The sequence below is a fragment of the Rattus rattus genome, chromosome 16 (genome assembly GCF_011064425.1).
Source record: "Rattus rattus isolate New Zealand chromosome 16, Rrattus_CSIRO_v1, whole genome shotgun sequence".
NCBI lineage: Eukaryota > Metazoa > Chordata > Mammalia > Rodentia > Muridae > Rattus > Rattus rattus.
The window spans coordinates 12,983,496-13,010,572 of NC_046169.1; the positions used below are offsets into that span (position 1 = coordinate 12,983,496).

The 27,077-nt window shown below is 50.4% G+C and overlaps 1 protein-coding gene across 1 annotated transcript in view; it reads left to right on the top strand.

Moving 5' to 3' along the window:
* The window catches only part of Mad1l1 (mitotic arrest deficient 1 like 1), a 308,135-nt gene that overhangs the window by 109,206 nt on the left and 171,852 nt on the right, over nt 1–27,077 (top strand). The window contains exon 11 of the mRNA XM_032886912.1: nt 22,595–22,739. Coding sequence (XP_032742803.1) covers nt 22,595–22,739 — 145 coding nt within the window. The remainder of the gene's footprint in view (nt 1–22,594; nt 22,740–27,077) is intronic.

Below are 27,077 nucleotides of genomic sequence, written 5' to 3' on the forward strand. Positions count from 1 at the left end.
CTGGAATTGCACATTCAGAACCTGGGTTTAGCCAATTCCAGCTTGGCTTTTAGGCCTGGTTCAGATAGTGGGGTGCTTCAGCCCCATTGTGTGGCCTTTCTTTCATTATTCCATCTCACCTTGACCGCCTCCTGGAGACAGCAGGTCCATGTGTGGGGTAATAGGTATGCAGTAGGTGTCTCTCTGTCTCTCTCAGCCCTGTTCCTCCCAGCCTGGTGAGTTCCTTGCTGGTTAGGTGTTCACTGGCCCATCTCCTTTCCCACAACAGGAGTGGTTTCTGAGTGTTGGTTGTGTCCCTTGTGACCAGATTTGTGCTGACAGAGTCCATGGTCCTTTCTGCCATGAAGCACCTGGGTGGCTCCTGAGCTTGGGGTGTTTTCTGTTCTTCTACTCTCAGTCCTGGGAGGGAGCACTCTGTGGGTGACAGTGGTGGCCTGCTCGCCTGACCCCTTTATCTGTTTTAGCCTTTCTTGGTCTCAGTCTCTCTTAGCATTCTCATGCTGTGTGTCTGGGTCAACCCTGTGAGCATCCCAGGCTGCAGGGCAGGAGAGGCCAAGCATCCTTCTTGGCTGTCCTTGCTCTTCCTCACGTTTGCTGTATCTGCCTTCCCCACTTCCTGCAGCTGTACCCCCCTCCCACCTGGGGGTGGGGACAGGAAGGAAAGGATGTCAACAATGCATTTGAATAACCTGTTTTGGATCTGACTACAAAAAGAATACAGTTTCATTTAGAACGTTTGACAATGTAGAGGAAACAAACAGAAAAGATGAGAAGAAAGGTTTCCCATAATCCTTCTGCCTCATGAAAGCCAGTCTAAATGTGTTGGCTTAGATTTGGCCTGGCCTCCGTGTGTGTGTGTGTGTGTGTGTGTGTGTGTGTGTGTGTGTGTGTGTGTGCGCGCGCGCGCGCGCGCGCAAATGTGCATGCACACGCACATTCTGAGGTAATTTTTACTAAAAACAACACCATGTGTACTATTTGGGGAGTCTACCTATTTTGCTTAATCTTTCCTGACACTTCCCAAATTAAATGTTCTCACAAAAAGTTTTTTTGAGCCCTGATAAAGTGTTTAGCATGGGAAATACTTAGGTCCCCTCCAACTTGTGACCGTGGATCTTTCTCATTAAGAGTGTTTTCTTCAGCCATTTTCCTACTGTTAGCTATTTAATCATCTTTAGTGGCTCACCTCTATTATAAATAATACCCTGATTAATATGTGTCTCCAAATCCTTGCTTGCGTAACTCTGATTATTTTTTTCAAGAAAAACTCTTAAATTAGAATTATGCCTTTAAAAGTCTTTGAATTTTTGAAAGCAGACCACTTGGGCAGGCTTCACCTCAGCCAGGTGGCTTTCCTTACATTATCTTCTTTATAGTCGGGCAGGCCCTCTCTTTGCTCACCCAGCAGAAAGGGTAAGACTGAACCTGGGTGGCCTTGGGTTAGACCATGGGCTTTTAGTTCCTGCCCCAGAAGCAGATCAGAGTAAGAGAACAAATGCTAATTGGCTCTCTCAGGGTTGGCTGCAGCTCAGTTAGTAGAGCAGTTGTTTTAAATGAGTTAGGCCTGGGCTCCATCCCCAGCATTGCCTGTGCCAGTATGGTGGCTCACACTGTAATTCCAGCACTGGTGCGGCGCAGGCAGGGGATCAGGAGTGTCAGACCATTTGCAGTTCCATAAGTTGAAATCAGTGTAGGTTACATGATTTCTATCTCAAAAATAAATAATGGAAGACAGAGTTGAAATAAAACAAAACAACTTTGCCCTATGAACTATACCCCAAGAGAGTGGTTACATCTAAACTTCTTGGTAGCGACAAGCCTTTCTGCTGTGAAGTCCCAGGTCATACATGTAGCCCTCTTCTCTCCAAAGGGGTCTCTGAGCCTCCCCTGCTGGGTGGGGCTTGCTGACTCCTCTGATGAGCAGAGGCAGAAAAGGAAGAAGACCGTCTTGGGTGAGGGAGGTTGCTAATCCCATGCAAGCCTGTCCCTGTGTATGGTAGGTCTGTTGGCTCCTCTGTCACCCCTGAGGGTGTCTGCCCAACTGATAGCTCCAGTCCTGTCTGCCACGAGAGGAGCAGGCTGCATTGTCTAGAACAAACAGACAACAGCAAAAACCCAAGTAGACCACAAACTCAAAGCTAAACCAAACCAGAGGCACAGACGTGTTGGTACAGCTGTCCAGAGCCAGAGAAAGCCTGGAGAATCTGTCTGCTGTTGCTACTGCATGTTTCTGGTGATTAGAAATAATGTCTGGGAAGCTGAGTCAGAGGCCCACAGACCTTGAATGTTTGAGTGTCAGATGCAGTGAAAGGAGAGCAGGTGAGAAGCCTCAGTGACAACTGTGTTCAGGCTGGGACAGGGGATGAGAGGTAGGAGATGACTCATTCCAGAAAAGACTTGAAGTGAGGAGACAGAGGCATGGGCATACTTTGGGGTCCCCGATACTGCTGGAAGCCCTTCCCTCTACCGCATCCTGATTGCCTGATCAGCCAGCACATCATAGAGGTTTGAGTCCCTTCATGTCCCCTACCTCTATTCTTCTGCATGTAGAGTCTAAGGGGAGAATTAAATGCCCGTGATGGTTGCAGCCTGATTCCCCACCTGCTTTACCCTCTCTCCCTGTGTCCCCACCCCATCTCTACTTTCCACGTCAGAGTCTTATGGTCTAGGCTGACTTCAGACTCCATATGTAGTCAGATATTACTTTGAACTTGTGATCCTCCTGCCTCTGCTTCTGAGTGCTGGAATCACAGATATACACCACCACACATGGTTCATCCAGTGCTGGGGATCCAAGCCAGGCTTCATGAAGGCTAGGCAAGTCACTCTGTCAGTGGGGCCACATCCCAGGCCCTCTGAGCTACTGTGTCACCTCGCTGCCTTCTCTAGGTCTCAGAACCCCTCTCAGCACACCCTTTGAGTTCAGCTCCTGGCTGGCAGCAACATCCCTTTCCCATAAAGAGGAGCCTGGCGGTTGCTGCTGTGACCCACACAGGCAGTGGCTGCCCGAGAACTTGGCAATCCTGTGGATTTCTATTTATCCGTAGTGAAACTCTGCTGATGTGTTGTTTTGCAGTTCTTGACAAATAACCCAAACATTAGTGTTGAGCATCTGCCATGGAGGACACAGGCATTTACTACCCTCAGACCAGGCCAGGCCAGGCCAGCCCCATCCCCATCAGCCCAAGGCAGAATTGAGTGGAACTTGAAGTCAAGCTTCTACAGAGTGTAGCCACTTCCTCCCTGCAGCTCTCAGAGCCAAGGGATTTGTTTCTTTTCCAGCTCAGATAGCCTCTCCTCAGCCATGTGTCTGAGGATTCCTGACCACATCTCACTATCTTCTGGGCTTTGCAGCCTTCCTTTCCAGTCCAGACATTTAGTACAAGCAGATAAGGGCAATTACGGGCCATCCAATCCATCACCCTGCAGCAGAATTTACAAGGCTTCAGCGTAGCAGTGAGGGCTGGCAGTAGCGCGATGGGTCTCAGGCCATCTCTGCTCAGGCTTTGTCCTGCAGTTTGTCAGCAGTCACTTGCAGCTCTTTTCCTTAATTAGCACATTTTAAAGACTTTGTTAGTTCCCTGGCTATGACAAGAAGCTAGGTTGCGCCAGTACGCTACGGAATCTTTGTAAAGTGCCTCTGTCTTTCCCTTTGCTTTGACTTTGATTGAATGCAGCTGTGGGTGAGGCTGATACGCGTTAGTTGTGTGCCTTACTCTCTGGGCAGAAGGGCACATCTGTACCCTGTGGGAGGTGGTCTATTGTGACAGGTGCTAGTGTCATGCCTCAGCAGGGTTGGCAACCATGAGAAGCCAGAGGTGTGTGTGTGTGTTCCTTACCGGGACAGACTGTAAGCATTGGCGTCATTAACTTTGAGCACTTCCTTCTTATAGTCTCTTAAAACAACAGTGTGCCCTTACTTTCTGTAATTTATTAGGTGCCCTATCTTAAATGAGATATAACTTTAAAAAGGTTATAATGCAATCCGTGGGGCTGGGAAGATAGCTCAGACTTCAAGCTGGGTGCAGTGGTGTGCATTTACGATTTCGGTGAGGGCGAGTTGAAGACAGAGATGGTAGGTCCCTAGGCTTGATGGCCAGCCAGCCTAACCTAATCGGCAAGTTTTGGAACAGTGAGAAACCCTGCCTCAGAGCATAGGTGAATGCCCCAATAGGATGCCTCCTGACATTTACTGTTAGGTCCACACACATGTTCACTTATTTTCATATGCAGCTGTGCACACATACACCAAGAAAAACAACAGCAGCGACCTAGTGTCTCATTAAGTCTGGTTTCCATGAGGTGGAATGCGGGACTTGTTGGCATTCCAAGTCACATGTAAAACATGGCCCATGCCCCAGAAGTGGGCTGCCTGTGTCCCCAGGTGGAGATGACTACTGCTGTGGCCTCTCTACCCTGGTGTGTTGTCTCTGTTCTTGAATTTCACACATCTTCATGTGTCATACCACAAAGGAACAATGGGTTTTGATAGGGCACCACAGCATGGCTGATCCTAGATGTTCCTGCCTGAGGTTGCTTCTGAATTGAGGGAGGGGTTGGCACATTGTCCCTTGCTGCCAAGCAACGTTCCTTACACACTTGTCTCTTGCTCTTAGGTGTCTGGGTCAATGCTAGGTTTTGACCTTTATGAGTTATGGTATGGGTATAGTTGTGCAAAGTTATTTGAGGGCTCACATACCTGTGTCTCGACATGGACCTGTGATTGCTGGGAGTTAACTATGAATTTGAGGTCTGTCCATGTGCACCATCAGACCTCCACATAGGCACAACCACAGAACCGTGGTGAGTAGGAGAGGCCTGGAGAGGTTGAATTTGCTTTCACATGTCAGTTGTGTAGAGCACATGTGTCCACTGCCACTCAGCTGACCTAGGTACTCTCCGTCCACTTGATTGGCTTTCTACTTATAATCTTTGACTATTTTTCTGTCCTTCAAATTGAATATTTTATCTCAGAATATGATTTGCTCCCCTCTTTTTGAGACAGGGTTTTAACTGTGTAGTCTAGACTGGTCTCAGACTTTCAATCCTGACTCAGCCTCCTGAGTGCTGGGATGACCGGCACCACAGCCAGCGCTTTCTCAGTTGACGTTTTCCTCTGTGTGAGCACATGCTTGTCTCCAGGCATCAGTCCTCCTCGTGTGAGCACATGCTTGTCTCCAGGCATCAGTGAGCACATGCTTGTCTCCAGGCATCAGTCCTGAGGCTGTGCACAGCCTCCTCTGTGTGAGCACATGCTTGTCTCCAGGCATCAGTCCTGAGGCCGTGCGCAGCCGATGCTGTTAGTGCTTAGCTTTCATGTGGGTACAGAAGGCCTTCTTTTCCCTCGACCATTAAGGCTTCCTTTTACATTTTCCCCTTTCATGATTTTGACTTTCATGTCTAAAATCAGCTGTTGTATCATTTGCCGCAAACCCCATGTTGTAGTCTGTTTGTCTGCATTAATCCAGGCAGCTTACAGGCCACAGAAACCCGTCTGGTACCATCTTTGAGGCTGGAAGGGCAAGGGAGGGGCTGTGTTGAGTTCTGGCTCACCTTCTGCAGCTGTCTTCCCCTTGTGGGAAGATGTGCAGCTCTCTCTATCCCCAGAGCTGATTGAGGGAGTAGGGGTGGGATGGGGTTGTGTCTGCTTCTTTTCTGTGGACTCCATGTTGTTTTCTGTATCGTAGGATGTTAGTTGCTTTTCTCACTGGTGTGATGAAACTCTTGAAAAATGGCAACCTATAGGAGCTGGGGTTTAGTCAGGGTCACTGTGTGAGATGGCGTGTTCTGCCTTGTCAGGGAAAGCAGGCCAGAGTCGGCTGTTCACAGGATTGGGAGACTGCTTTTATGCGTCCTGTTAGATCAGGAAACAGTTCAGGCCAGGCTATAATGCATAAGGCCCAACTCTCAAAACAGCACCATTCACCAGCTGGGAACCATGTGCTCAAACATGGAAGCCTGTTGGGGACATATAATGCATACCAAGGACTGTCCTCTTCTCTCAGCTAGTGTCCTTAGTGAAGGTCCCCAGGGTGCTGTTTGGGTCCCCTCCTTCTGTCAGCCCTCTCTTTGGGGTAGACCTTGCCACTCACTTAACATGGGGCAGAATAAGGGAGATGTTATATAGCCAGAAGTGAGACGGCTTTCATCTTCAGAAGTGTTGGTGATTGTCTTAGTGAGGGTTTTGCTGCTGTGAAGAGACACCATGACCAAGGCAAGTCTTATAAGGACAACATTTAATTGGGGCTGGCTTACAGGTTCAGAGGTTCAGTCCATCATCATCAAGGCTAGAGCTTGGCAGCATCCAGGCAGGCATGGGACAGGAGGAGCTGAGAGCTCTACACCTTCATCTGAAGGCTGCTACAGAATACTGGCTTCCAAGCAGTTAGGATGAGGGTCTTAAAGCTCACAAGCACAGTGACACACCTACTCCAACAAGGCCACATCTCTAAATAGTGCCAGTCCCTTGGCCAAGCATGTTCAAACCATGACAGTGATAGACATGACTTTTCATTCTTTGGGGCCCAGAAAATGACCTATGATAACATTTTTCAGTTTTTTTTTAAATTTGTTTTATGTGTATATGTGTGTGCTTCAGTGTATGTATATGCAGCACATATGTTCAGAAGCCCATAGAGGTCAGAAGGGCACTGGGTCCTCTCGAACAGGAGTTACAGATTGTTGTGAGCTGTGGGTACTGGGAATTGTCCTCTGCAAGAACAGCCAAGAACTCTTAGCCTATGAGCCATCTCTCTAGCCTACATTTTCAGTTTTGAATAAGCAACTTTGTTAAGCACATAGCAAGAGAAAGTAAAAGAAAAAACAGCAAGCAGCAGACAGAGTGCAAGAGATCATCCATCGTATTAGGCACTTATAGCATCTCATAGAGGTGACTGGAGTAGCCTGCTCAAGAGCACAGAGGAAACGCCATCAAATCGGGGTATTACAACATCTTGTAGAGATGACTGGGAAAGTTGAGGCAGTTAGCTAGGGTGTTGTCCATCGAGTTTCTTTCCATGAACGAGCTTCTTGTTCTCACTGCAGGTGTTTTTATACCACAGGATACATAATAATATGTCTGTTAGAATTGGTTCACCTATGGCTGTTTTCAAGAACATGGAGTTTTTACTCATGGGCCATTATGCTGTCCTCTGTCTCCCCTTTGCAAAGCTGGAGAGGACAGCTGGTGCCATGGCACAGGGTCTTTGAGTACACTTTGAGACAGTCGTGCTTGGGTCTGAAGTGGGGGAGGTAATCCTCCTTCCAGAGCCAACAGGCCTCTCGGGAGCTCATTCAGGCCCTGGCGGTTCACACTCTACTGTGCATTGCACCTCCTCTCTGCCCTGTGTCAGCAGTCATCTCCACCTCCAAGAGAAAGAACCCTGGGCTCCAGAGCTCGAGGTGTCAGGACGGGAAGTTTAAGGAGCAAATATTCAAAGGTCCGAGGTCAGTTCTGAGTGTCTTCTAAGAAAGTTATTAAACTCACTGCGCGTTGCCGATTGAGTGGCACCGCCAGGAGCGGTGGAGTCACACAATGGCTCAGGAAATGTGTTTTCTGGCTCCTGCTCTCTGAGCTGCATTTCCTGCTTCTAATCTGTGCTCAGCAGATGGGCCTGGCGGGGATCTGCTCAGTAGCAGCAACCCAGCTCTGCTCTGTCCATGGGGGTGTGTGGGAGGCCGCAGAAGCGCCGATCAGCAGCTGTTCGCACTGTACAGCCCTGACCCCACCCCAGCTCCTCACCCTGCAGAGTTCCACTGGTGCTCAAAGATCATGGAGCTCTTTGTCACTGAAGACATACTTTCTACAGTTGTGGCTGTCTGCAGGGACACTCGTCCTGTATCTTGAAGCTGCCTGCTTGTGTCTTGCATAGACCTTCAGAACATTAATGTTTCATACTCACAGTCACTGCCGCTACCATCCAGTTCTGTCACCATAGAATGCACCAATAGAGGGCACAGATGGCTTGCTGCTCATTTACTTTGAGAACTGGGGTTTCTTCAGGGGACATTGTCTCTCCCATAGCGTAGGTCCATGTGGAGGGTGACCTATTTCCAGTCTGGTTCTCATGACTGCTTTGGGGCTGAGGTCTCTCCCGTGGTCCTTGCAGTGATAGTATCTAGCCAGGGCTGTGCAGTTTCTTAGCCCCGGGTTAGGGCTCCTGGCTACTCAGCCTCTTCTGGAGTCTGTACATAGTCACTCTGTGCTGTGAACCCTTATCACACCCGGGGCCCTTTGGGTTTCACTGTCTCCTTCCACTGCTGCCAGTGATTTGGGGCTGACTGCCCTCCCTCCTCCCCTCCTCCTCCTCCTCCTTCTCCTCCTCCCCCCCCCCCCCCCCTCCTACTCCCCCCCTCCCTCCCTCCCCCCCCCCTTCCGTCCTCCCCCTCCCCCCCCCCTCTCCTCCCTCTCCCCCCCTCTCCCCCCCCCCCCCCCCTCTCCCCCCTTTCTCTTATCCTCCCACTACTCCACCTCCCCCTCCCCTCCCTCCCCCCTCCCTCCCTCCCTCCTCCCTCCCTCCCCTCCCTCCCTCCTCCTCCCTCCCTCCCTTCCTCCTCCCTCCCTCCCCTCCCTCCCTCCCTCCTCCCTCCCCTCCCTCCCTCTCCCTCCCTCCTCCTTCCTCTCCCTCCCTTCATCTTCTCCCTCCCTCCTCCTCCCCTCCCCTCCCTCCCTCCTCCCTCCCCTCCCTCCCTCCCCCTCCCTCCTCCCTCCTCCCCTTCCCTTTTTCTTTTCTTTTCCCCCCTGAGACAGAGTTTTTCTGTGTAGCCCTGGCTGTCCTGGAACTCTGTCTAGATCAGGCTGACTTGAACCCAAAAGATCCTCCTGCCTCTGCCTCCCAACTGCTGGGATTAAAGGACTTCATCACCGCCTCCTGGCCAAAAGTTCAATAGAAAAATTAAGTAAGAAATATGGCAACAAAATCTAAGCAAAATATCCAGCACAAGGCCCCGTAGTAAAAATGCATGGAGAAAACCTGAGCAAAACAATTCCGGGGCAAAAGACTTACTTTCTCAATGAATTCCTGATTTTACCTTTTCCAGGCAAGGAGTCTGCTTCCTGTTCCCAGGGCTTTCTGATTGCTCACTCTGCCCTCACTCTTGGCTCTGGGTCACAGTCATCCAGGGCATTGGCAGAGTGTACCTAGTGCTTGATCATAACGAGTAGGTTTCCTGGACACACAGGAAACTGACCTATGGAGTCGGTGGTAGACTAGAACTCTGAGAGCCCCTACAGAGTGCTGGGAATACCCTGGCTTCTCAGTGGGCTTCTGGGAGGAATGGAGAAGTAGACGCCCTTCTTTATGAACAACTTGCAGGCCGCCAGCCAGTAGCAGGGCAACCAAGTTCAAGCTCAGTGTGCTGCTTTGCTCTTATCAACAGTGGGGTTCTCCAGCCTTCACTCTAGGGCCTGCATGTGTTTGGATGCTCCTACCACAGGCCTTGTCACTCCATGCTGCCATCACCAGCCCAGACATCTTGAACACATTCTTCTGTTCTCCCTACTCACCACCTGTCATGATGCCTTCCTTGCCCAGGGTCACCGAGCATGCTGTCGAGCCTGCGGCCCCTCTCACACTGTGTACGTAGAGCAGTACCATGCCAGACCCAACAAGCTTTAACCCTGCCTTTTAAAGGTCACTTCTGTCTCAGTCAGCTCTTAAAGTTCAAGAGGAAATAAACTGCTTAGAGCTGGCATTTCTCAAGCCAAGTGTCAACTCTCCAAGCCTGAGCCTGCAGGGAGAGGAAGTGAGATTAATAAATGAGTGGCCATGTTGACATAGTCATCGGTCAGCAAGTGCCTTCCTGTTCCCAGCCCTCAACAGAGTGGTGGACAGACAGGACACTGGGGAGCCTCAAACTCATTTTCTCCTCTTGGCTTCACTTCTCAGCCTGGGGAACACTTTGGAGATATTTATTAATCAAGTGACAGCATTTAAGCCTGACATCCCATGCATGCTTAGATGGCTCTGCCCCTCAGTGGTCCCTGTGCTGAGACAGGTGATTGACAGGGGCAGATGATGCTTCTTGCCCAAGGGAGACAAGAGAGGACCAGGGAAGTTGCCTCTCCCAACTGGTTATTGACTTTGGGCTTTGGGCCAAGGACAGGGAAATCAATGGGAGAATAAACACTAGAATGGGTTTTATTAATCAGGCGCCACCGAGGCAGCTGCAGGGATTATAATGGAGCCCAGGTGTCGATCGGCAGCGTGTCCGGTGTGGGCGTGCGCTCAGGCCATGCTGGCCAGCAGGCCGCTATCGATCATGCTACACCAGGAACCTCAGCATCAGAACTGCTAATTGGGCTGCCCAGTGATTCCAAAGACACAGAGAGAGAGACATTGCCGAGATTATTCTGTCTTATCTCCTAAATGTTTGTCTGATTTGACTCACAATCTCAATTAAGCTCACTTCCAGTTCCTCCCCTCAGGGTTCTTCTCTCCTGCAGTGAGACCTGCGTCTCTTTACTTATCCCTAGGCACAGGCATGGACTTGGAGGGGTAGCTTTATTTCTGTGCTTTAAATGACCTCCCGTGGCTAAAGTCACTTTAGTGTTGACAGGCCCTCCCACCTCCTGTGTTACACTTATGTGGTCAGTAGGCACACACTCATTCATAGTCTTACACATCCTGGCCCATGGCCTATATCCTCCGTCCTCTCTACATCAACATCTGCAGTTTCCCATCAGTATACTAACATACCCAAGGCAGGGAACTATATTTCAAAGAAAAGTTTACTTGGCTCAGTTCTGGAGATTGCAGCATATAATTGGCGGCTCCATGGTTTGAGTCTCTGGTGGTGGCATGTGTCATTGGGTGAAGCAAGACCATTTATGCACAAGCCAGAAAGTAGAAAGAGACAGAGAGCAGTGTTAAAATCCCCTGTGAGGGCGTGCTCCTTAGAGATCTACTGACACTTACCAGGCTACGTCTTAAAGGTCTCTCTCTCCATACTGCTCATGACTCATGCCAACCACAGGCCATTTCTAGGCCATAACAAGTTTCAGTGCTTCCCCACCTTCCCATGTATGTCCTAAGTTGAGCGACTCTGAGTGTGATCTCCCAGGGCTTCATTGGCCCCTCATTATGTGGTGGCTGGAGGGGTGAGCCAAAGAGGCCTGGGGTGCTGCCAAGAGGGAGGGACTGAGGGGCAGGGGCCTCAACAGTGCCTGCACAGGAGCAGTCTAGCCAGCCTGGTGGGCAGGGTCCCTTGCCATATAGTTTAGGAGTACCCTCAGCTCCAGGGACCTCGTTTGTCCCCCGCTTCTCCTTCAGCCTGTGCAGGAGGACCTCTTCCTCAGTCCCAAAAACATGTTAGCACATATGGTGGTGCAGGTAGAGAGGGCTGGTGATGGGATGGGGCTGAATCTTGTGGACTTTGTCAGAGCTGAAATCTAGATGAGGGAGGGACAAGAAGCCCATTGTGGAGACCCAGCTTTGTAGTGGCCAGTACCTTTGTCTGTCAGGAGTCACACACCCACCTCCCCTTCCTGCTGCTGTTCTGTCCTTCATGGTGGTGACTCCCGGTCTCTGTCTGTCAGACTGAGGTTCCTCCCATCCTCTAGCATCAAGAGTCTAGGCCCAGGGAAGGGGTAGGTTGTATTTCCAAAGTATTAGGATGTGGGGGAGTATGGGAGACAGCTATGTTTACTCAGTCTGAGGTGTAGCTCAAGACAGCCACATCACCTGAGAGTCATGTCTCCCCGCCCCCGGGAGTACCATGACCCACTGAGCATCTGTGTCTGTCATTGGAGCATGGGGTGCAGACACTGCCCTCCTTGGAAGAAATGAGTCCCGCTGTGTCCCAGGTCTTCATAGAGGTGTGAGGGGCGGTCCCTAGCATGATTCCTGCTGCTTCTCCACGTGCTGCCAGGGAACTCGGGGCAGGGCCCAGTGCTTCTGAGGCCTGTTTGCAAGCAGAGGTGAGCTTCTCGGAGGCTTATTGGGTTTCTTCCTTTTCTTCTTTCTTTCTCTTTTTTTCAAAGATTTATTTCTTTTTAAATTTTTATGTGTTTATATGTATACTCTGGTGTATGTATATATCTGAGTACTGTATACATGCCCACAAAGGTCAGAGTGGCCATGAGGTACCCTGGAAGTGGTGTTAGTTTGTAATTGTTGCTGGTAACTCAGCTCAGGTACTCTGCAGAGCAGTAAATGCTTTAACTGCTGTGTACCTCTCCAGTCCTCATTGGTTTTCCATGTTTTAAAATTTTCTATTGATACAGTGTTTCTCAGTGTAGCCCTGGCTGTCCTAGAACTCCCTCCGTAGACCAGGCTAGCCTCAAACTCACATAGATCTGCCTTCTCTGTCTTCCCAGTGCTGCATTAAAGATGCACACCACTACCACCTGGCTTATTGTTTTCTTATAAGGAGCTAAGTTCCTGGTGTGAGGGAAATTGGGGTGATCTATCACTGCTGTCTGTCTTTATCTGTTCATTTGTCCATCTGTCATCTTCATTTTTATCATGTCTAGCTACCTGTGTACCTATCATCTATGTTTTTATCATGTATCCATGTGTCTATGTATGATCTCTCCCTCTCTCTCTCCCTCCCCCTCTCCCTCCCCACTCATACACACACACCACACACACACCACACACACACACACACACACACACACGTGAGTGTACCCCTTCTTACCTGACACACACCTGTGTCAGCCATAACTTTCTTACCTGCTTTTAAGAATATTGTATCACTTTATTTTAATTACTTGTCTCTGTGGGTATATAAGTGAATGAGTGCAGGTGCTCATGGAGGCCAGGGGAGGGCAGTGGAGGCCAGGGGATGGCAGTGTAAGGTAGGGGACATCTGTGGAGGTCAGGGGACAGTGGAGGGCAGGGGAGGGCAGAAGAGAGGTCAGTGGAGATCAGGGGAGGGCAGTGGAGGTCAGAGGAAGGCAGGGGAAGGCAGTGGAGGGCCTGGGAGGGCAGGGGAGGTCAGTAGAGGGCAGGGGAGGTCAGTAGAGGGCAGGGGAGGGCAGTGGAGGTCAGTAGAGGTCAGGGCAGGGCAGTGGAGGCCAGGGGAGGCCAGAAGAAGGAGTCAGTGGATGCCTCTGTTGGAAAGTTACAGGTAGCTCTGAGCAGTCTGTCAGGAAAGAGCACTAGCCCCTGCTTAACCATTTCTAACATGTGTTGTTTTATAGCCTGTTTCAGTGCCACAGAGAGTACCACTGGCCTTTGTGTAAATAGCCAAGAGCTGTGCTTTGTAGCCACATCCTCTGTCTGAATTATGTGTTTACACCTTTTATCCAGAAAGTTGGGTGGACGGCTCACAAGGGCTGCTCAGCAAGGCTTGGAGGAATGATCTGGCTTCCGTTGTCTACATCGTCAGCAGACTCAGTGAGCGGCCTGTAGTGAGTTCTGCCCCGCCTGGGAGGTTGCTGGTTGGTAACTGATCAGTCAAATTGGATTATTCTTTATGGTTGGGGAGCAAATTGAAATTGTGTGAGGTGATTTTCCTTCTCACATTTTAAGGCCAGATGAGAGTATTTACTTGTGGCCTCTGTTTATCGGGAATGCAAGTTGAATATGGTGATTGGAATTGATGAGATGTTAGGAACAGCTCTCATCAGAGGCAGTGTGCCCAGTGACCAGAGACAGAAGGCTTCCTCACGGTGAGCTTCCTCGGCTGGGCCTTTGGTCAGTAACTGTTTAAATCTCTGCTTTCCCTGTTCTCTGCTTGTCTATACAGTGTGGCAGTTTTGTGATTTTGGGATGTGTGTGCATGTGTGAGTGGGTTTCAGAAAAATGTGTACTAATAACTGGAGGTTTTAGGACATGGAGTGGATGGTACAGAGAGCTGTGCCATGCCGAGCCTCTTCCCAAGGGTGCTGGGAAACGTTGGCTCCTTTTGAATTTGCATTAGGCTGCTCCACTGCAGGAGCCAGGTAGCCACCGCTACCACTTGTTTCCTCCTGCATTTGGGATCCTTGCCGACATGGCCTCCTTGAGGTTTATTCCACATCTGACTGCCCATAGGGTCCGTTGGACACCTCCCAAGAGAGTGCCGGGAGCATCCTTTCATCATGCCCTTTGGTAAGGACATGGGGACAGTGCGGGACATCCTAGCTCTGCCTGCAGGCTCAGTAATATAGGTGTGGCGACCTCGCCCTGCTGCTGGTAGCACTCGAGTGCTTAGTGCTTGGTGGGAGGCTTTTAGGAATGAAACCTTTCTTGGAGGTAGTTGGGAATAGACAACAGTGGCCATCTAGGATGTGACATCTAAAGGGATGCAGAATTTATGCCTTACTTTATCCCTGGCTGGGGTGTGTAGGAGGAATGGGGGTGGATCTGTTTAACCTGGACTCCTTCCACACCTTCTGTGGAATATGTAGCTTTCTGTTGGCCTTTTTCCCTGAAGGCCACACCTATCAGAAATAAGCCTGCATCACCTAGAGTCTGGTTGTCAGCCATAGTGACTGCCTGGAGGGTCCTCCCGAGTGGAGATGTAGCCTTTTGCAAGATTCCTGCGAAGCAGCCTTCCCACCTAGGGTGGCCCTGAGCACAAGGCTTCCAGTCACTTCCCTTCCGCTTCTTTGTCTTTTGTCAAGTTCCACCTCCTTCTCTTCTGTGTCTGCTCACAGAGGTGTCTTCTTAGAGGGGTCTCCCCAGCATCCTCTATTCCCCCTTCTGTGTGTCTGTATATTGGTCTAAGCAACCCTTGTCACTTTCAAAGCTCTGTTGGCAGATCCTCCCCCACTCCCTGTCTTACTGTCTGAGAGCATCTGACATGACGCTCACTGGAGAACAGTTTCTGACTACTACAATCTGACTCCCGATGGCTCTGTCAGGGCTTGCCCTGATAACATGGGTGAATATTTCCTGGGTTTAAGGGTAGGGCCCAGTGCAGATTGTAGGGCTAATTTATTTGGCTGACCAGCTGGCCTGCTTTCTGTCATTCATTTCTGGGGCCATAACTCTGTCTCTGGGAGGTCCCTGTTAATTCATCACTCACTGGACAAGCAGATTTTTATAATTTTCTCTCAGTTTCTAGAGACTCCCCCGTGGGCTGGGAGGAAGCAGGAACATGCTGACCCCTTCCTGCTCAGTGCACATGATGCAGGGACTGCATTGCAGCAGGCCCTGCTCAGAGGCCTCAGGAATGGGGACCTTTGCATATTCCTCTTGACACAGGTGTGGTGGTTAGGGACCTGTAGGCACCTGGTGACTTAGCTCCTGACCTGGAATATCTTAGTTCAGTGCTGCAGACTGTGCCAGGCTTTGTGCCTAGAGGCCAGGAAGGGCAAGCATCTAGTTTTCCTGGTGCATACAACAGTGGCTTCACAGAGGTGACTCAGCGGCTTAGGTCTGCATTGACTTATCTGCAAAGCTCAAGGTTAGAAATCATTTGTGTTAGCAGGGTTTGATCTGCGCTCCTCAGCCCTCCAACAATAAAGGTGCTGTAGGGTTTGAATAAAATTGTACTAGTGTTTTTTTAGTCTCATGAAAGAGATGAATTACAAAAAGTTCACCATGTACATGGCAATTCCATTATCATAACCCGTAGGAGACCACTGCTATTGGTGCGTGTCAGACTGCTTTGGGCTGTCATCACAAAGGCTCTCAGGTAGCCCTCTGTGTGACACCTCTCCTCAAGTGCTATGGAATGGGGGTTGTATCAGTACGTTTGGGCTCCTGTCACAATTATGCTGTAGTTAGGGCTCTTAATTTACAAGCTTGTCTTTCTGGGGGCCTGCAGCCAAGTGGCTGAGGTTGCAATGCTGGCAGATGTGTGAGGAGAAGGGCTATCTTTCTGCTTGGCATCTGCTCCTGAGGGTCTCCTCTAAAGCCCCTCACCCCATCACAAGAGCTCCCCCATCACTGTCCAGGCTCTTCCAGCACTGGCTTGGAAGTTGGTGATTAGGGCTTCACACTGACCCTCAGTTCTCAGCAGAGATGGCACCTAACTCAGAGATGCCCTTGTCCATGGAGCCCTAGATGGCCTGGAGCGAGCTCTGTATGTAGTCCAGGCTGGCCTCAAACTCACAGAGATCTGCTTGCGTCTGCCTTTGCAGGATTAGCCACGTGCACCTTCATGCCCAGCTTTATGTTTTATGTTTTAGACAAGGTGTCGTGTAGCCCAGTTCCACCTTGAATTTGCTGCATAGCCGAGGATGATTTTGGATGCCAACCTGTTTCCACCTCCTAAGTGCTAGGATCACAGGTGTGTGCTACCACACACCAAGGCCTCAGTGGTTTTAGGTTTTGTTTTTTTTAAACAGAGCCTGGCTTGGCCATGGCTGTGGAGATGCATGCACACACTGTGTGTCTGGCCCACCTGGCGCTCCAGCACTGTTCTCTGTGTGGTGTGGTGAGCGCCCTGCAGTACTCACACTTGTGGGTTTTTTGTTTTCTTTTTCCAGACAAGGTTTCTCTGTGTAAGAGCCCTGGCTGTCCTAGAACTTGTTTTGTAGACCAGGATGGCTTCAAACTCACAGAAATCCACCTGCCCCTGCCTTCCAAGTGCTGGGATTAAAGGCGTGTGTCACCACTGTCCAGCTGCGCTTGTGGTTTTGGATGAGCGACTTTATTAAGTATATAGCAAGCCAATATTCCTCCCACCCCAATAGCAAGTAATAGATACATGACACATAGCTAGATAACGAACATGTAATTGGGTATGCACAACATCCAGCAGACACCAAATTGGGAACGTTGAGGCAGCTAGAGTTCTTCTCCATCGAGCCTTTTCTTTAGGCTGAGTTTCCATGGCTGAAGCTCTGGCTTTTCTTTCCCATGGTAGGCATTTCGATATCACAGAGGAAACACTGGTAACTTCTGTTGGCAATGGTTCCAGCCATTTCAAGAGTGTGACATTTTTACTCTTGGACTGTTCAGCTGTCCCAGACAAGAGGCCTCAGAGGATACTCACAGATAGACATGCTTGGTCTGAAATGGGGGAGGGAGGGAGGGCTCAGTCCTGTTGTTAGAGCCAGCTTCTCAATGAGCTCTACGTTGACAACTCACTGTCTGATGTATATAGACACACTGTGACTTGGTACCTGGCCTCTCTCAGATGGGCACCAAGCACTTTCTTAGAGCTGCTCTATGGTGCCACAGTGTTTGGGGCCCCCACAGCATATGTTGATAGGGTATGCTTTTCTTGCTACATGAGTGTGGGGTGCTGGGTTCCAGTTGGGGCAGGACCCAGGGCTCTGAAATGCTGGGTCAGGCAAGGAAAAGCTGGAAGAAGCATTGTCTTGGAGACATTTGTTAAAATGTCTCCTGCCGCTCTGCAGTATCTCTTGGCCTGGCCTGGTTCCTTGAAAGTAGATATTCTTAGTCCTGGGTTTCTGACGAAGCTCACATGAAAGTGAGCGGCAGTGTCCCACCACATCCAAAGATGTCTCTCAAAGGCCTGAACTCATTCTCTCAGCAGATGCTGCCTCAGAAAGGCAGCGATCGATAAACACGCTCAGCTTCTCCTTGAAGAACCAAGAGCTTCGCTCTGAAGCCCCAGAGGTTCGTGGAAATGCCGCTGCCCTCAGAGTTCAGCTCGCTGTGGAGCGAGAGCTTTAATTTTTTATGAGCGATCTCTTTTCTTCCTTGAAAGAAAGACTGGCGTTGAATGGAGAGAACCTCCCTGGGGGGTGTGAAGGGAGGGCAAGAGAGAGAGCCAACAACCCCAGGAGATGGTGGGGATCTGTGTTAGGATGAAGTTGCTCAAATTCTTCCAGCTGTCTCATAGGGCCCATGGACCCAGTGGGAGAGGTCCCCATTTCAACTTGAGATCCATGTCAACTTGAGGATTCCTGATGTCTGCATTCTTGTGTGCCTGGGAGTCTAGGTGTGACTTGGAAGCCTGGCTGTGAGTGTTCAGAGCCTCTTTGGACACTGTATTGCGGCTCTCTTGTATGGTACTTCGTCTATCTGCAGGCCCTGTCTCCTCCATGGGACACTCCCACCCCCTGGAGCTCGCCAGCCTGTCTCCTCCATGGACCTGCCTGGATGGAGAGTACCCACCTGTTCCCACACAGCCTCCCGTTCCTAAGCAGGCCCCAGGGTGTCTAGACCTCTGCCCTTCTGCTCACATCTGTGGTCTGAGGACAGCCTTTATGTCCTCTCTCTTTCTCTTGAGGTTTTCTTCTTGCTCCTGCTCCTCAGTTCTTCACTGCCTCTGTCAAAGACTGAGTCTCCTAGCCAACTCCTGTTTCCACACAATGTGAATGCGCCCTGGGTATGAGTGTTTAGTCTTTCTCCCCCAAGTGTCTCACACAATGCCTTCTCCTGTACCTGTGGGGAGAAGAGTCCCTTCAGGATATTAGCTACCTAACCCAAGATACCTACTTCTCTTCTTTTACTTCATGCCACCTGCCTCACCGTGGACTAAAGCACTCTTTTCTTCACTGGTTTTTTCTTTGCCATGGCAAGATAGGCAGCAGTACCTCAGCTCTGGGGTGCCCATGTCTGCCATACCAGCTGCACCTACTTAGCCTGCCACAGAGGATGTGCAGGACCCCGTGCCTGACCAGCTTACTGGAGGGCTTCCCATCTGCTTCCTCCATACACTCTTCTCCTGCACACCATCTAATCAGGTCTGTGATGCCTGCTGTACTTAAAACCCTAGCCCCTGCAGGCAACCCTGCCCAGTGCTTCCTACCCACTCAGATACCTGTATGTATCCTGCAGTCTCAGAAGGGATCTGCTGCTGCCTGTCTGGCGTATGTGAGCTGTCCCTTCCTCTGCAGTCACCTGCTCAGTGATTTATGCCTGTTTTGCAGCCAGGAGGAACCCAGCCTGTTGATCATTGTGCTCAGGACTTCATTGAAGCTCTGCAAATGATGCTCTGGAGCGCCCTCTCTTTGCTTTGTTCTGAACTGCAGTTTATAGTCTGTCCCTGTCCTGTTGGAAACCTGGGAACCTATTCTGCCTGGAACTGACCTTAGGATCTGCTGTGGTCTGCAGTCCTGCCTGTTGTCTGGCATCTTCTGTAGGACCATGCATTCCTCTTATATCTGGTTTTGCTCTCCACAGTAGATGAAATGTATTTTGTTCTTAAGAGAGAGGACGGGGACTGGGGAGATGGCTCACCTAGTAAAGCACCTGCTACACAAGCATTTAGACTAAAGTCGGGTCCTCAGAAGCCACACAGAGCCGGGCACAGTGGTGTATCTGTTGGACAGAGGCAGGCAGATTTCAGTGGCTCACCTGCTAGCCTGGTCAAAACCATGAGCCACAGGTTCAGTGAGAGGCCCTATCTGAAAAAATAAAATGACTAAAGTGAAGAGCTTGAGGAAGGCATTCTGACATGGATCTTTGGTCTGCACCAGCGAGTACAGAGGGTCTGTATGCAGGGGAGGAGCATAGGAGAATGAGTGAGGATGTGGACTAGGGCTGGAGACCAGAGGTAGAGTGCCTGCCTAGCAGGTACAAGGTCTTGGGTTAGATACCTACCATTCCTGAGGGGGTTCCTTTCTTCTTGGGGGAGGAGTATAATGGGGAGGGAGGGAGAAAAGGTTTTCTTTATAATCTGAAAAATTAGAACTCAGGTCTCACCGTACCCTTAAGACTCCACCTTTTCCTGTGGTGCCATAGCACATGGTATCTCTGATCCTGGTCTGCAGTACGTGTGCCATCCCACATGGTTACCTAGGTGCAGGGCTGAGACTGAGTACCTGTGTCTTCACCTCCCTTAGGTAGCAGAGCCTAGCTACAGATTGGAGGTTGGTAGCTGGCTCAGGCTGAGTGATAGATTTCCTGTGTCCAATCTTGCTGCCTGGTTCTGTTACACTGAGCCCTGGTCATCAGTGTCCCAGCCAAGTGGCTGTTATGACATGGCCTTGGGTTTGCATCTTTGCCAGGTGGATAGGACCCTGGGTAGCTACAACAGGAAGGCTGTCCCTAACTTCGTCTTGGGTTTGGCGGTCTTCCTGCAAGCTCCCCGAACTCCTTGCTGAGGGCAGTTTGTCAGAGTGTTCTCAGACCCCAGTCCCATTCTGTGTGTGCCCCGTCCCCTGAAAAGTTGTGTCTGTCTCTCTGTGCTTGGCTCTTAAGTAGCAGAGCAAATGCTGCTATTCTAATTAAATTACCCACTTTGGAGCAGAGATTTAAGGCGCTTGTGAACCTCCCCACCTGAATTCAACGATTCAAGAGTCGATTTCACAGTCCTTGATTATTAAATTGGTCTGTGAATAGTTTTCAATTGAACTGGAACTCAAAATAGCCTCTTTATATCTCTGTTTCCCATGAATATTTGCTCTTGCCTTACATTTGAGGTTGTGATGCACCTAGGGTGCAGGTGACAGTCAGCTACTTCTCAGTGGGGCTAGGGGACAGTGCAAATCCTGAGACTGCAGGATCGAAGCCCACCACTGTCCTTGAGGTCACATGGTTGGCTTTATCTTCTGTGGTCATGTTGGTGGCCAGAGTAGGGTTCCCTGCTACACTTCACAGGACCAGGAGCATCAAGGCCCCTGCTGAAGCTTCATAAATGTTTGACTTTCATTCACTTTCAAATTACACTTCAGCTGTTTAAATGATTTTACTGAGTTATAATTTACAAAACCCTGTATTCACTCAGATGTGAAATAGACATATTTGCAGGGGCGTCTACCTGACAAAAGCGTTATCTGCCGCCCTTGTGAATTCGGGTTTTCTTGAAATTGTGTAATCAAAGCAAACAAATATAATTGGATGCAGAAGTAATCTGAGCTGCAGGTGTCTCTCGCAGGCCCCGCCCCAGATCATACATTTTCAAAGTAGCTGGTCACAGTTACTTTGCATGAGTGTTACATATGTCCCCTGATAACAGAATCCAGATGCCCTGTCCTGTGTGTGTATGTGTCTGTGTCTGTCTATGTCTGTCTGTCTGCCTATCTGTTTGTGCATCTGCATTTGTTTATTTGCCTGGCTGTCTTTGTGTGGGTCCATATATGCTTGGCACATATGTGGAGGTGTCAGTCTTCAGGCACCATCCTCCTTTGGCCTGAGTACATGATCAGGTAGTCATCTAGAGAGCTGGCCAACGTGCTTGCAGGATCTATCTGCCTGTTTCTGCTTCACATCTTTTTTTAACAGCACTGGACTTACAGGTATGTCCTGCCATGCCCAGGTTATTGTGTGGCTGAGGATCCAAACTCAGAAGCACATGTTTGTAAGGCAAATGCATTACCAACTGAACTGTCTCCCTAGCCCCCATGTCTCATTTGCCAGAGCTTTTAGTATTTCCTTTGGAAAGAGGTCTGTGGTTGACAACGTGCACACTGTGTTCCTGCTGTCAGTTCATCATCAGGCTGCAGTGGCCATCTTGATGGTGGGGTTGGTTGGTCCTTCCCCAGCTGCTCCTGCCCTCTGATCTGTTTCTTTCTGCTGCTGTGACCCTTCTCCAGGGGCAGTCATGAGATGGGCTGGTGGCCCAGTGCGTGTGAGAGGGCACCATGTGAGTCTTTGATGAGATCCTTACCCTTGCTCTTCGGGGGTTTGCCACATTCTCTGTAGGACCAGTGGCAATGGAGGCTGCACTGGGCAGCTGTGGGACTAGTTGTGTGGTAGCAAGGGTACTTTGTGATGGTCTTTGCTCAGCCTGGGAGTGACCAATGGTCTTAGAGGCCTTAGTCCAGAGATCTGGGCCTCTAAGACCATTGATTGTTCGCAGAGACAATTGGCCAAATTGTGAGCTTGCTTATTGGAGTATCATAAGGAAGGAAGGGGCCAAACCAAAGAGGCCACAGGGATACAGTAGGGAAGCAGGTATTGTAAAGGGAAGCCAGGCTTGGTGGCACAACCTGTAACCCTGGTTTTTGGGATACTCAAACAGGAGATTAAAAGCTCAAGTTCAGCTTTGGAGACTTAGTGAGTGTCTTAAAGTAAAAAATAAGAGGAAGGCTGGGAATGTAGCTCAGTGCAGAGCACTTATTTAAGACTGTCCCAGTGAGGGACTGGGGTGTGGTTCAGTGGTAGAGCCCCTGCCTAGAACTCACCAGTGAGGGGCTGGGGTGTGGCTCAGTGGTAGAGCCCCTGCCTAGAACTCACCAGTGAGGGGCTGGGGCGTGGCTCAGTGGTAGAGGTCTTGCTTAGTATGCCTGAAGCTTTGGCTTTAATCCTTTATACTGCAAAAACACATACACACGTGTATAAATAGAGAAAGGGAAAGTAGAGGAGGTCAGATGCCATTGTTTGGGTATGTTCTGACATCTGTTATCACATGGCAAGCCTAGCACCCAGTGTGAGCCAGGACTTTCTCCTTCAGAAACTCTCCAGGCCCAGTGCTTGCTGCGGGGGCTGTTCTCCGCACCCGCCCTGTGCTGCACATCTGTGCCGACTGTGACTCACATGGGAAGTGCTTGCGCTGGCAATTTAGCTCATTCAGAAGTGCCGTCTTGAAGTGCCTGTGGCTGACAATCTTTCCCATTGTGTGTGGAGTTGCACTTCCCTCCCCCTCGCACCGTGTTCTGGGATCACCCTGGGTGTCTTTGAAATCCAGAATCTCCTGAAAGGCACTAAGTAGCTATTCAGGAGCGAGGAAACGACGAGGTGTTTGCACGTGCAGCTCTATTTTAGGATGCCCCTGTGGGATACACAGTGGGGGATGTGTCCTTAGTCATGGGGATGGTCATGTCAGGCCTCATGGATCTACCATCTTGCCTTCCCTACAGTGCCCGCGGTCTGGAGAAGGCCCAGCAGCAGCTCCAGGATGAGGTCCGGCAGGTCAATGCACAGCTGCTGGAAGAGAGGAAGAAGAGGGAGACACATGAGGCACTTGCCCGAAGGCTCCAGAAGCGCAATGCATTGCTGACCAAGGTACAGTTCACCCAGCGTGACTGAGCTCACCCATACCCACAGCACCATGCCCATGCCTGGCCTTTTCTCTCTGGTCGCTCATCTTCATGCAGACTCTGTGGTCCACAGCTTTACATCTCCAGTGGGTATCCTGCATACCCTGGACCACAGGCCAGGCGCAGTGCTGGCCTTTCCTAGCTGCAGGCTGCAACAGAACAGCTCAGTTAGGCTGCGTGCTCTCAGTCCAGATTTGAGGACACTGTTTTGAACGGCAGGAGCCATCCAGAGCCCTGAGCTACAGCATACAACCATAATCCTAGACTTTAGGAGACCGAGGCAAGAAGGAATTGAAGGCTCTCTCAACCAGCCTCCCAGACTCACTTTCTCTGCATGTCTTGACCTGGGCTGGTGCAGCACCTCAGGGCAAGTGTTTTCTATAAGCTGGCCTTCCTTAGTGGTGGGCAGCCTTCCTGCCTTGTGCTGTCAGCATGAGCAGAGGAAACCGGAGAGGGCTGTGAGGATGGCCACCTGGGTATAGAGCGGATGCTGCGGCTCCTTACAGAGTGATGTGCTACTCCTGACGGCCTTATGCCAATCCCCCAGTGTCTCCTAAAAGAAGATCTCGCATTTGCGTTGACCTCACACACTTCTTCCCAGGGCTGGGGCAGGGCTGAGACTTCCTTTTAGGCCTCAGGGCTCAGGAAAGGAAGCGGCTAGGCTGTCTTCTCATAGTAGCTTAGTTCCGGCATTGTACCTTGGCCTAGGAGACGCTAAGCATGTTGGCATAGTTTCCTCTCTGGGCCTCGGCATCGTCCATTCCTGCGCAGCATCTGTCATTGTGAAGCCCGTGTGATGGGAATGTGTGGTCATGGCCTTCACACTTGACAGTGCAGTGGGCAAGAGGCAGAGCACTCAGCCATACAGTCACCAGCCGTGACAAAGACAAACACTGCCGTGCGCACTGACACGAGGGGAGCTGTCGGAGGTGAGGCTTAAACAAAGACCCAGAGGATTTACTGTTTACCAGAGCATGTGAAGAGAGCTGGCCCCATCCCCATAGAGACATGGTTCAGGGATGAAGGCTGTCACAGAGATGCCAAGATTGCAGGTGCACGGGGGCAGGAGGTGGCAGCTGTCTGGTCTGCTGGCCCTGGGCAGCTTACTATGGGTGCGGGTGGCATGAGAAGACAGCCAGCTCAGAGAGTGGGATGGGGAGGGGATCTGCTTCATAGACCTCCTTAGTGGAAGGGGCGCTTGTGTCCTGTGACCCAGAACCTCCAGACTTACTGTGTGGTGAAGAGAGACTAACTGCTTCTTGTGATCTCAGGACTATTGCTCAGACTGCGAGAATGAGCTCTGAGGGATGGTCCTGAGCTGCCTCAGCTACACCGCTGAGGTGTTAGTACAACAGACAGCCGTCTGCAGCTCCCTGCCATCCGACAGCGAGTTCTTTGTCTGCCCAGGGAGGCTCTGCAGTGCAGGCCCAGGAGAGGAAGCCTATGTGTAGGATGTCTATGCGTAGGGTGGCTATGCGTAGGGTGGCTATGCGTAGGATGGAGGACTCAGAGTTAGCATCTGCCCTTTTCATACTCCCAGCCTGCCTTGCCCCTCCCAGCCAGCCTGGTAGAGAAGCTTCCAGACTCTGGATTTCTGGAGCTTGTGCATTGGTCACAGCCTTCTGGCTCCTTGGAGAAATTGCTCTAGAAGCACAGCTATTTCATCTACTTTCAGGAGAAATCAGTGGTCCGATCTGGGTGTGTGCATCCATGTTGTGTACTTGTATGCCCACATACTCTGGGTGTTTTGGTAGAATGGGTTCCATAGCATTCCCACATGTGCATGCCGAGTGGGACATTTTGTGTTGGCTATGTATACTCCGTGACTGCTGTGGCCCTCGTTGCTGCTGTATCACTAGAGCTGCTGTGAACTTGGTGGTGACTGTTCACAGTATGATCTTCGTTGAGCTCCTGTGCTTCCTTGAACAGATCCTGTGAGGCTTGTGCCTAGTGTGTTATGTGGGGGACGTCTCTGTCCTTGACATTCCTACCTGGTGCTCCCTAGTCAGGAAATTTCCACTCTCCTCCCTGAACATGGAAATCCAATGGCTCTCTGTCCACAGTGGCCTCACCCTGACCCATGCTGCACTCCTGGCCTCACTCTGAGTCAGTGGGAAGGTAGCTATCGATTGCCCGACACTGACTGATTATCTATACCAATGATTATCCATACCAGCTGTCCCTCTGAGAGATTCAGTGGATCAATACCCATTGCCTTCCCAGCCCTGGGTCTGGGATGTAGGGATTTGACTTGCTAGCCAGCCAGAATGATGCAACTATTCATTAGGCCAGTCTAGTGCTTTCACAGGGTGGTATAATGTCCCCTGTTCTACCTGCTGGCTAAGCATCTGGCCTGGGTATCTTGGACTCCAGGCTGGCTTACCTGTGAGCCCATCTTCACTGTCCCAATGGCTGCTGTTAGGCCTTAGTCTCTAGGTCTGCTCACTTCTGCCTGACCTTGCCTCTCTGCACCTCCAGCCCAACCCCCTGAGGGGGAGGGCGTGGGTCCTGTCTAACACCCATCTGCACAGCCTGGAACCAGCTGTGCTGCTCCTCCTTGGCATCCCCTCCTAGGGGCCTCTGCCTGCTTCACATTCCAGTTCACGGTGCTTGGCATGCACAATTTTGTCTCGAGACCTTTATTAAGTGGCTCCAGTCTAAGGAGTTAATTGTTACTGATAGCTAAGAGTATAATTACCTTGGTAAAATATCATGACTATTTTAAGCAATTGAAAATTGGCTTCTGGCACTGGGTGAACACAAACCATTTTCCTATTTGAGGCACGCTATTTCTAGTGCGCACTAATAATCTATACCATAGTTGCAGAATCATATTTATAGAATATAAGCAAGAATTTATTTTATTTTATTTTTATGAAAGAAAACCTTTCATTTCCTCTATTTGGTCACCCAAGGTCCCCAGGGGAGCAGTCACTAGGGACACAGATTCTAGAAAGCAGGCCTGGAAAGAGGTGACTTGCTGGCCAGTCCTATCTTGGTTAGGTGGCAGCTGCAGAGGCCATTTGGTTGTCATGGTGAAGTCCTGTCTTAGGACCCCTCAGATTGTTTCAGTGCGTTTGTGTATGTATTTGCACATGTGAATTCTTGTTCATGTAGATATGCACGTAGAGGCCAGAGATCAACCTTAGTGTCTTCCTTCAGATACCTCCTACCTGGGTGTGTGTGTGTGTGTGTGTGTGTGTGTGTGTGTGTTACATTTATATGTGTGTGCAACTTAAAACACAACCTGTAGGAAGTGGTTCTCTCCTCCCATATGGTGGGATCAAACAGAGTGTCAGACTTGGCTGCAGAGTGCCCTTACCTGTGAGGCCCTTGTCTTTGCCATAGTCTCCCATTTGCCTGGAGCTTACCAAATAGACTTGACTTAGTGTCAGGTCCCAGGGATTTTCCTGCCTCAGCCTTCCCTACCCCAGGGTCACAAACATGAACCATTCATTGCACCTGGCCTTTTAAATGTGGATTCTTGGGATCTAACTTAGGTCTTTGTGCTTATAAAGCCGGCACTTTCCTAATTGAGCCATCTTCACTGTTCTGGACTTGGCGCTGTGGATAGTGAGTGTTCTGTGCCTGCTCTGCTTGTGTTGCTGTGAACAGGTTCCTGGAGTGAGTCTCTTGGGAAGCGACAGCTGTCTGTCTTTGTGCTTGCTGGGAGGCTGAGCTGTTCCCTTTTGTGAAATGTCCTTTGAGTCAAGACTCTCATAGACTGTAGCTTCCTACTGTCTCAAGGCCTCTGCTGTGGCACTGTGGCCACCACAACAGTGGAGCCAATGTGGCATCGACCCCAGAGGCAAGTAGCAGACTTGTCCACAGTGCCTACCGTTTCGAGTGCTTCTGTGAGCTACCGGCAGACAGGTGGTCTGTGCCTCCTCTGTGGAGAGTGCGCTGCCACACTCCAGGTCAGCCCTGAAGTCTGGGGACATTCCCTCCACTGCTAACCCACGGGGATTGTGACTCCTGCGTGTGGCACAGTTCGATTCACAGGCTACTCCTATGAGAGCTAGAGATCACGTGCAGTTGTGGGTTCCTGTGGCCCTGGAAGAACTGTGGGCAGGGAATGGGCACCATACCCAAGGGTCTTGTTCCTGGTGAAGGGTGAGGAGAGGTATTGCGCTGGGGCAGGAGGCTCATGCAGCCCATCTTGCTGAGTATTTGCTTTGGAATGACTTGGTTTTCTTCCTGCTAGAACGCTGTCACAAGGTCAGATGTACTCCCATAGACAGGAGAGGGAAGCAATGTCTGCTTAAGTTCTTCTGTGTTAGGATGTACCCAACGTTGCCATTCT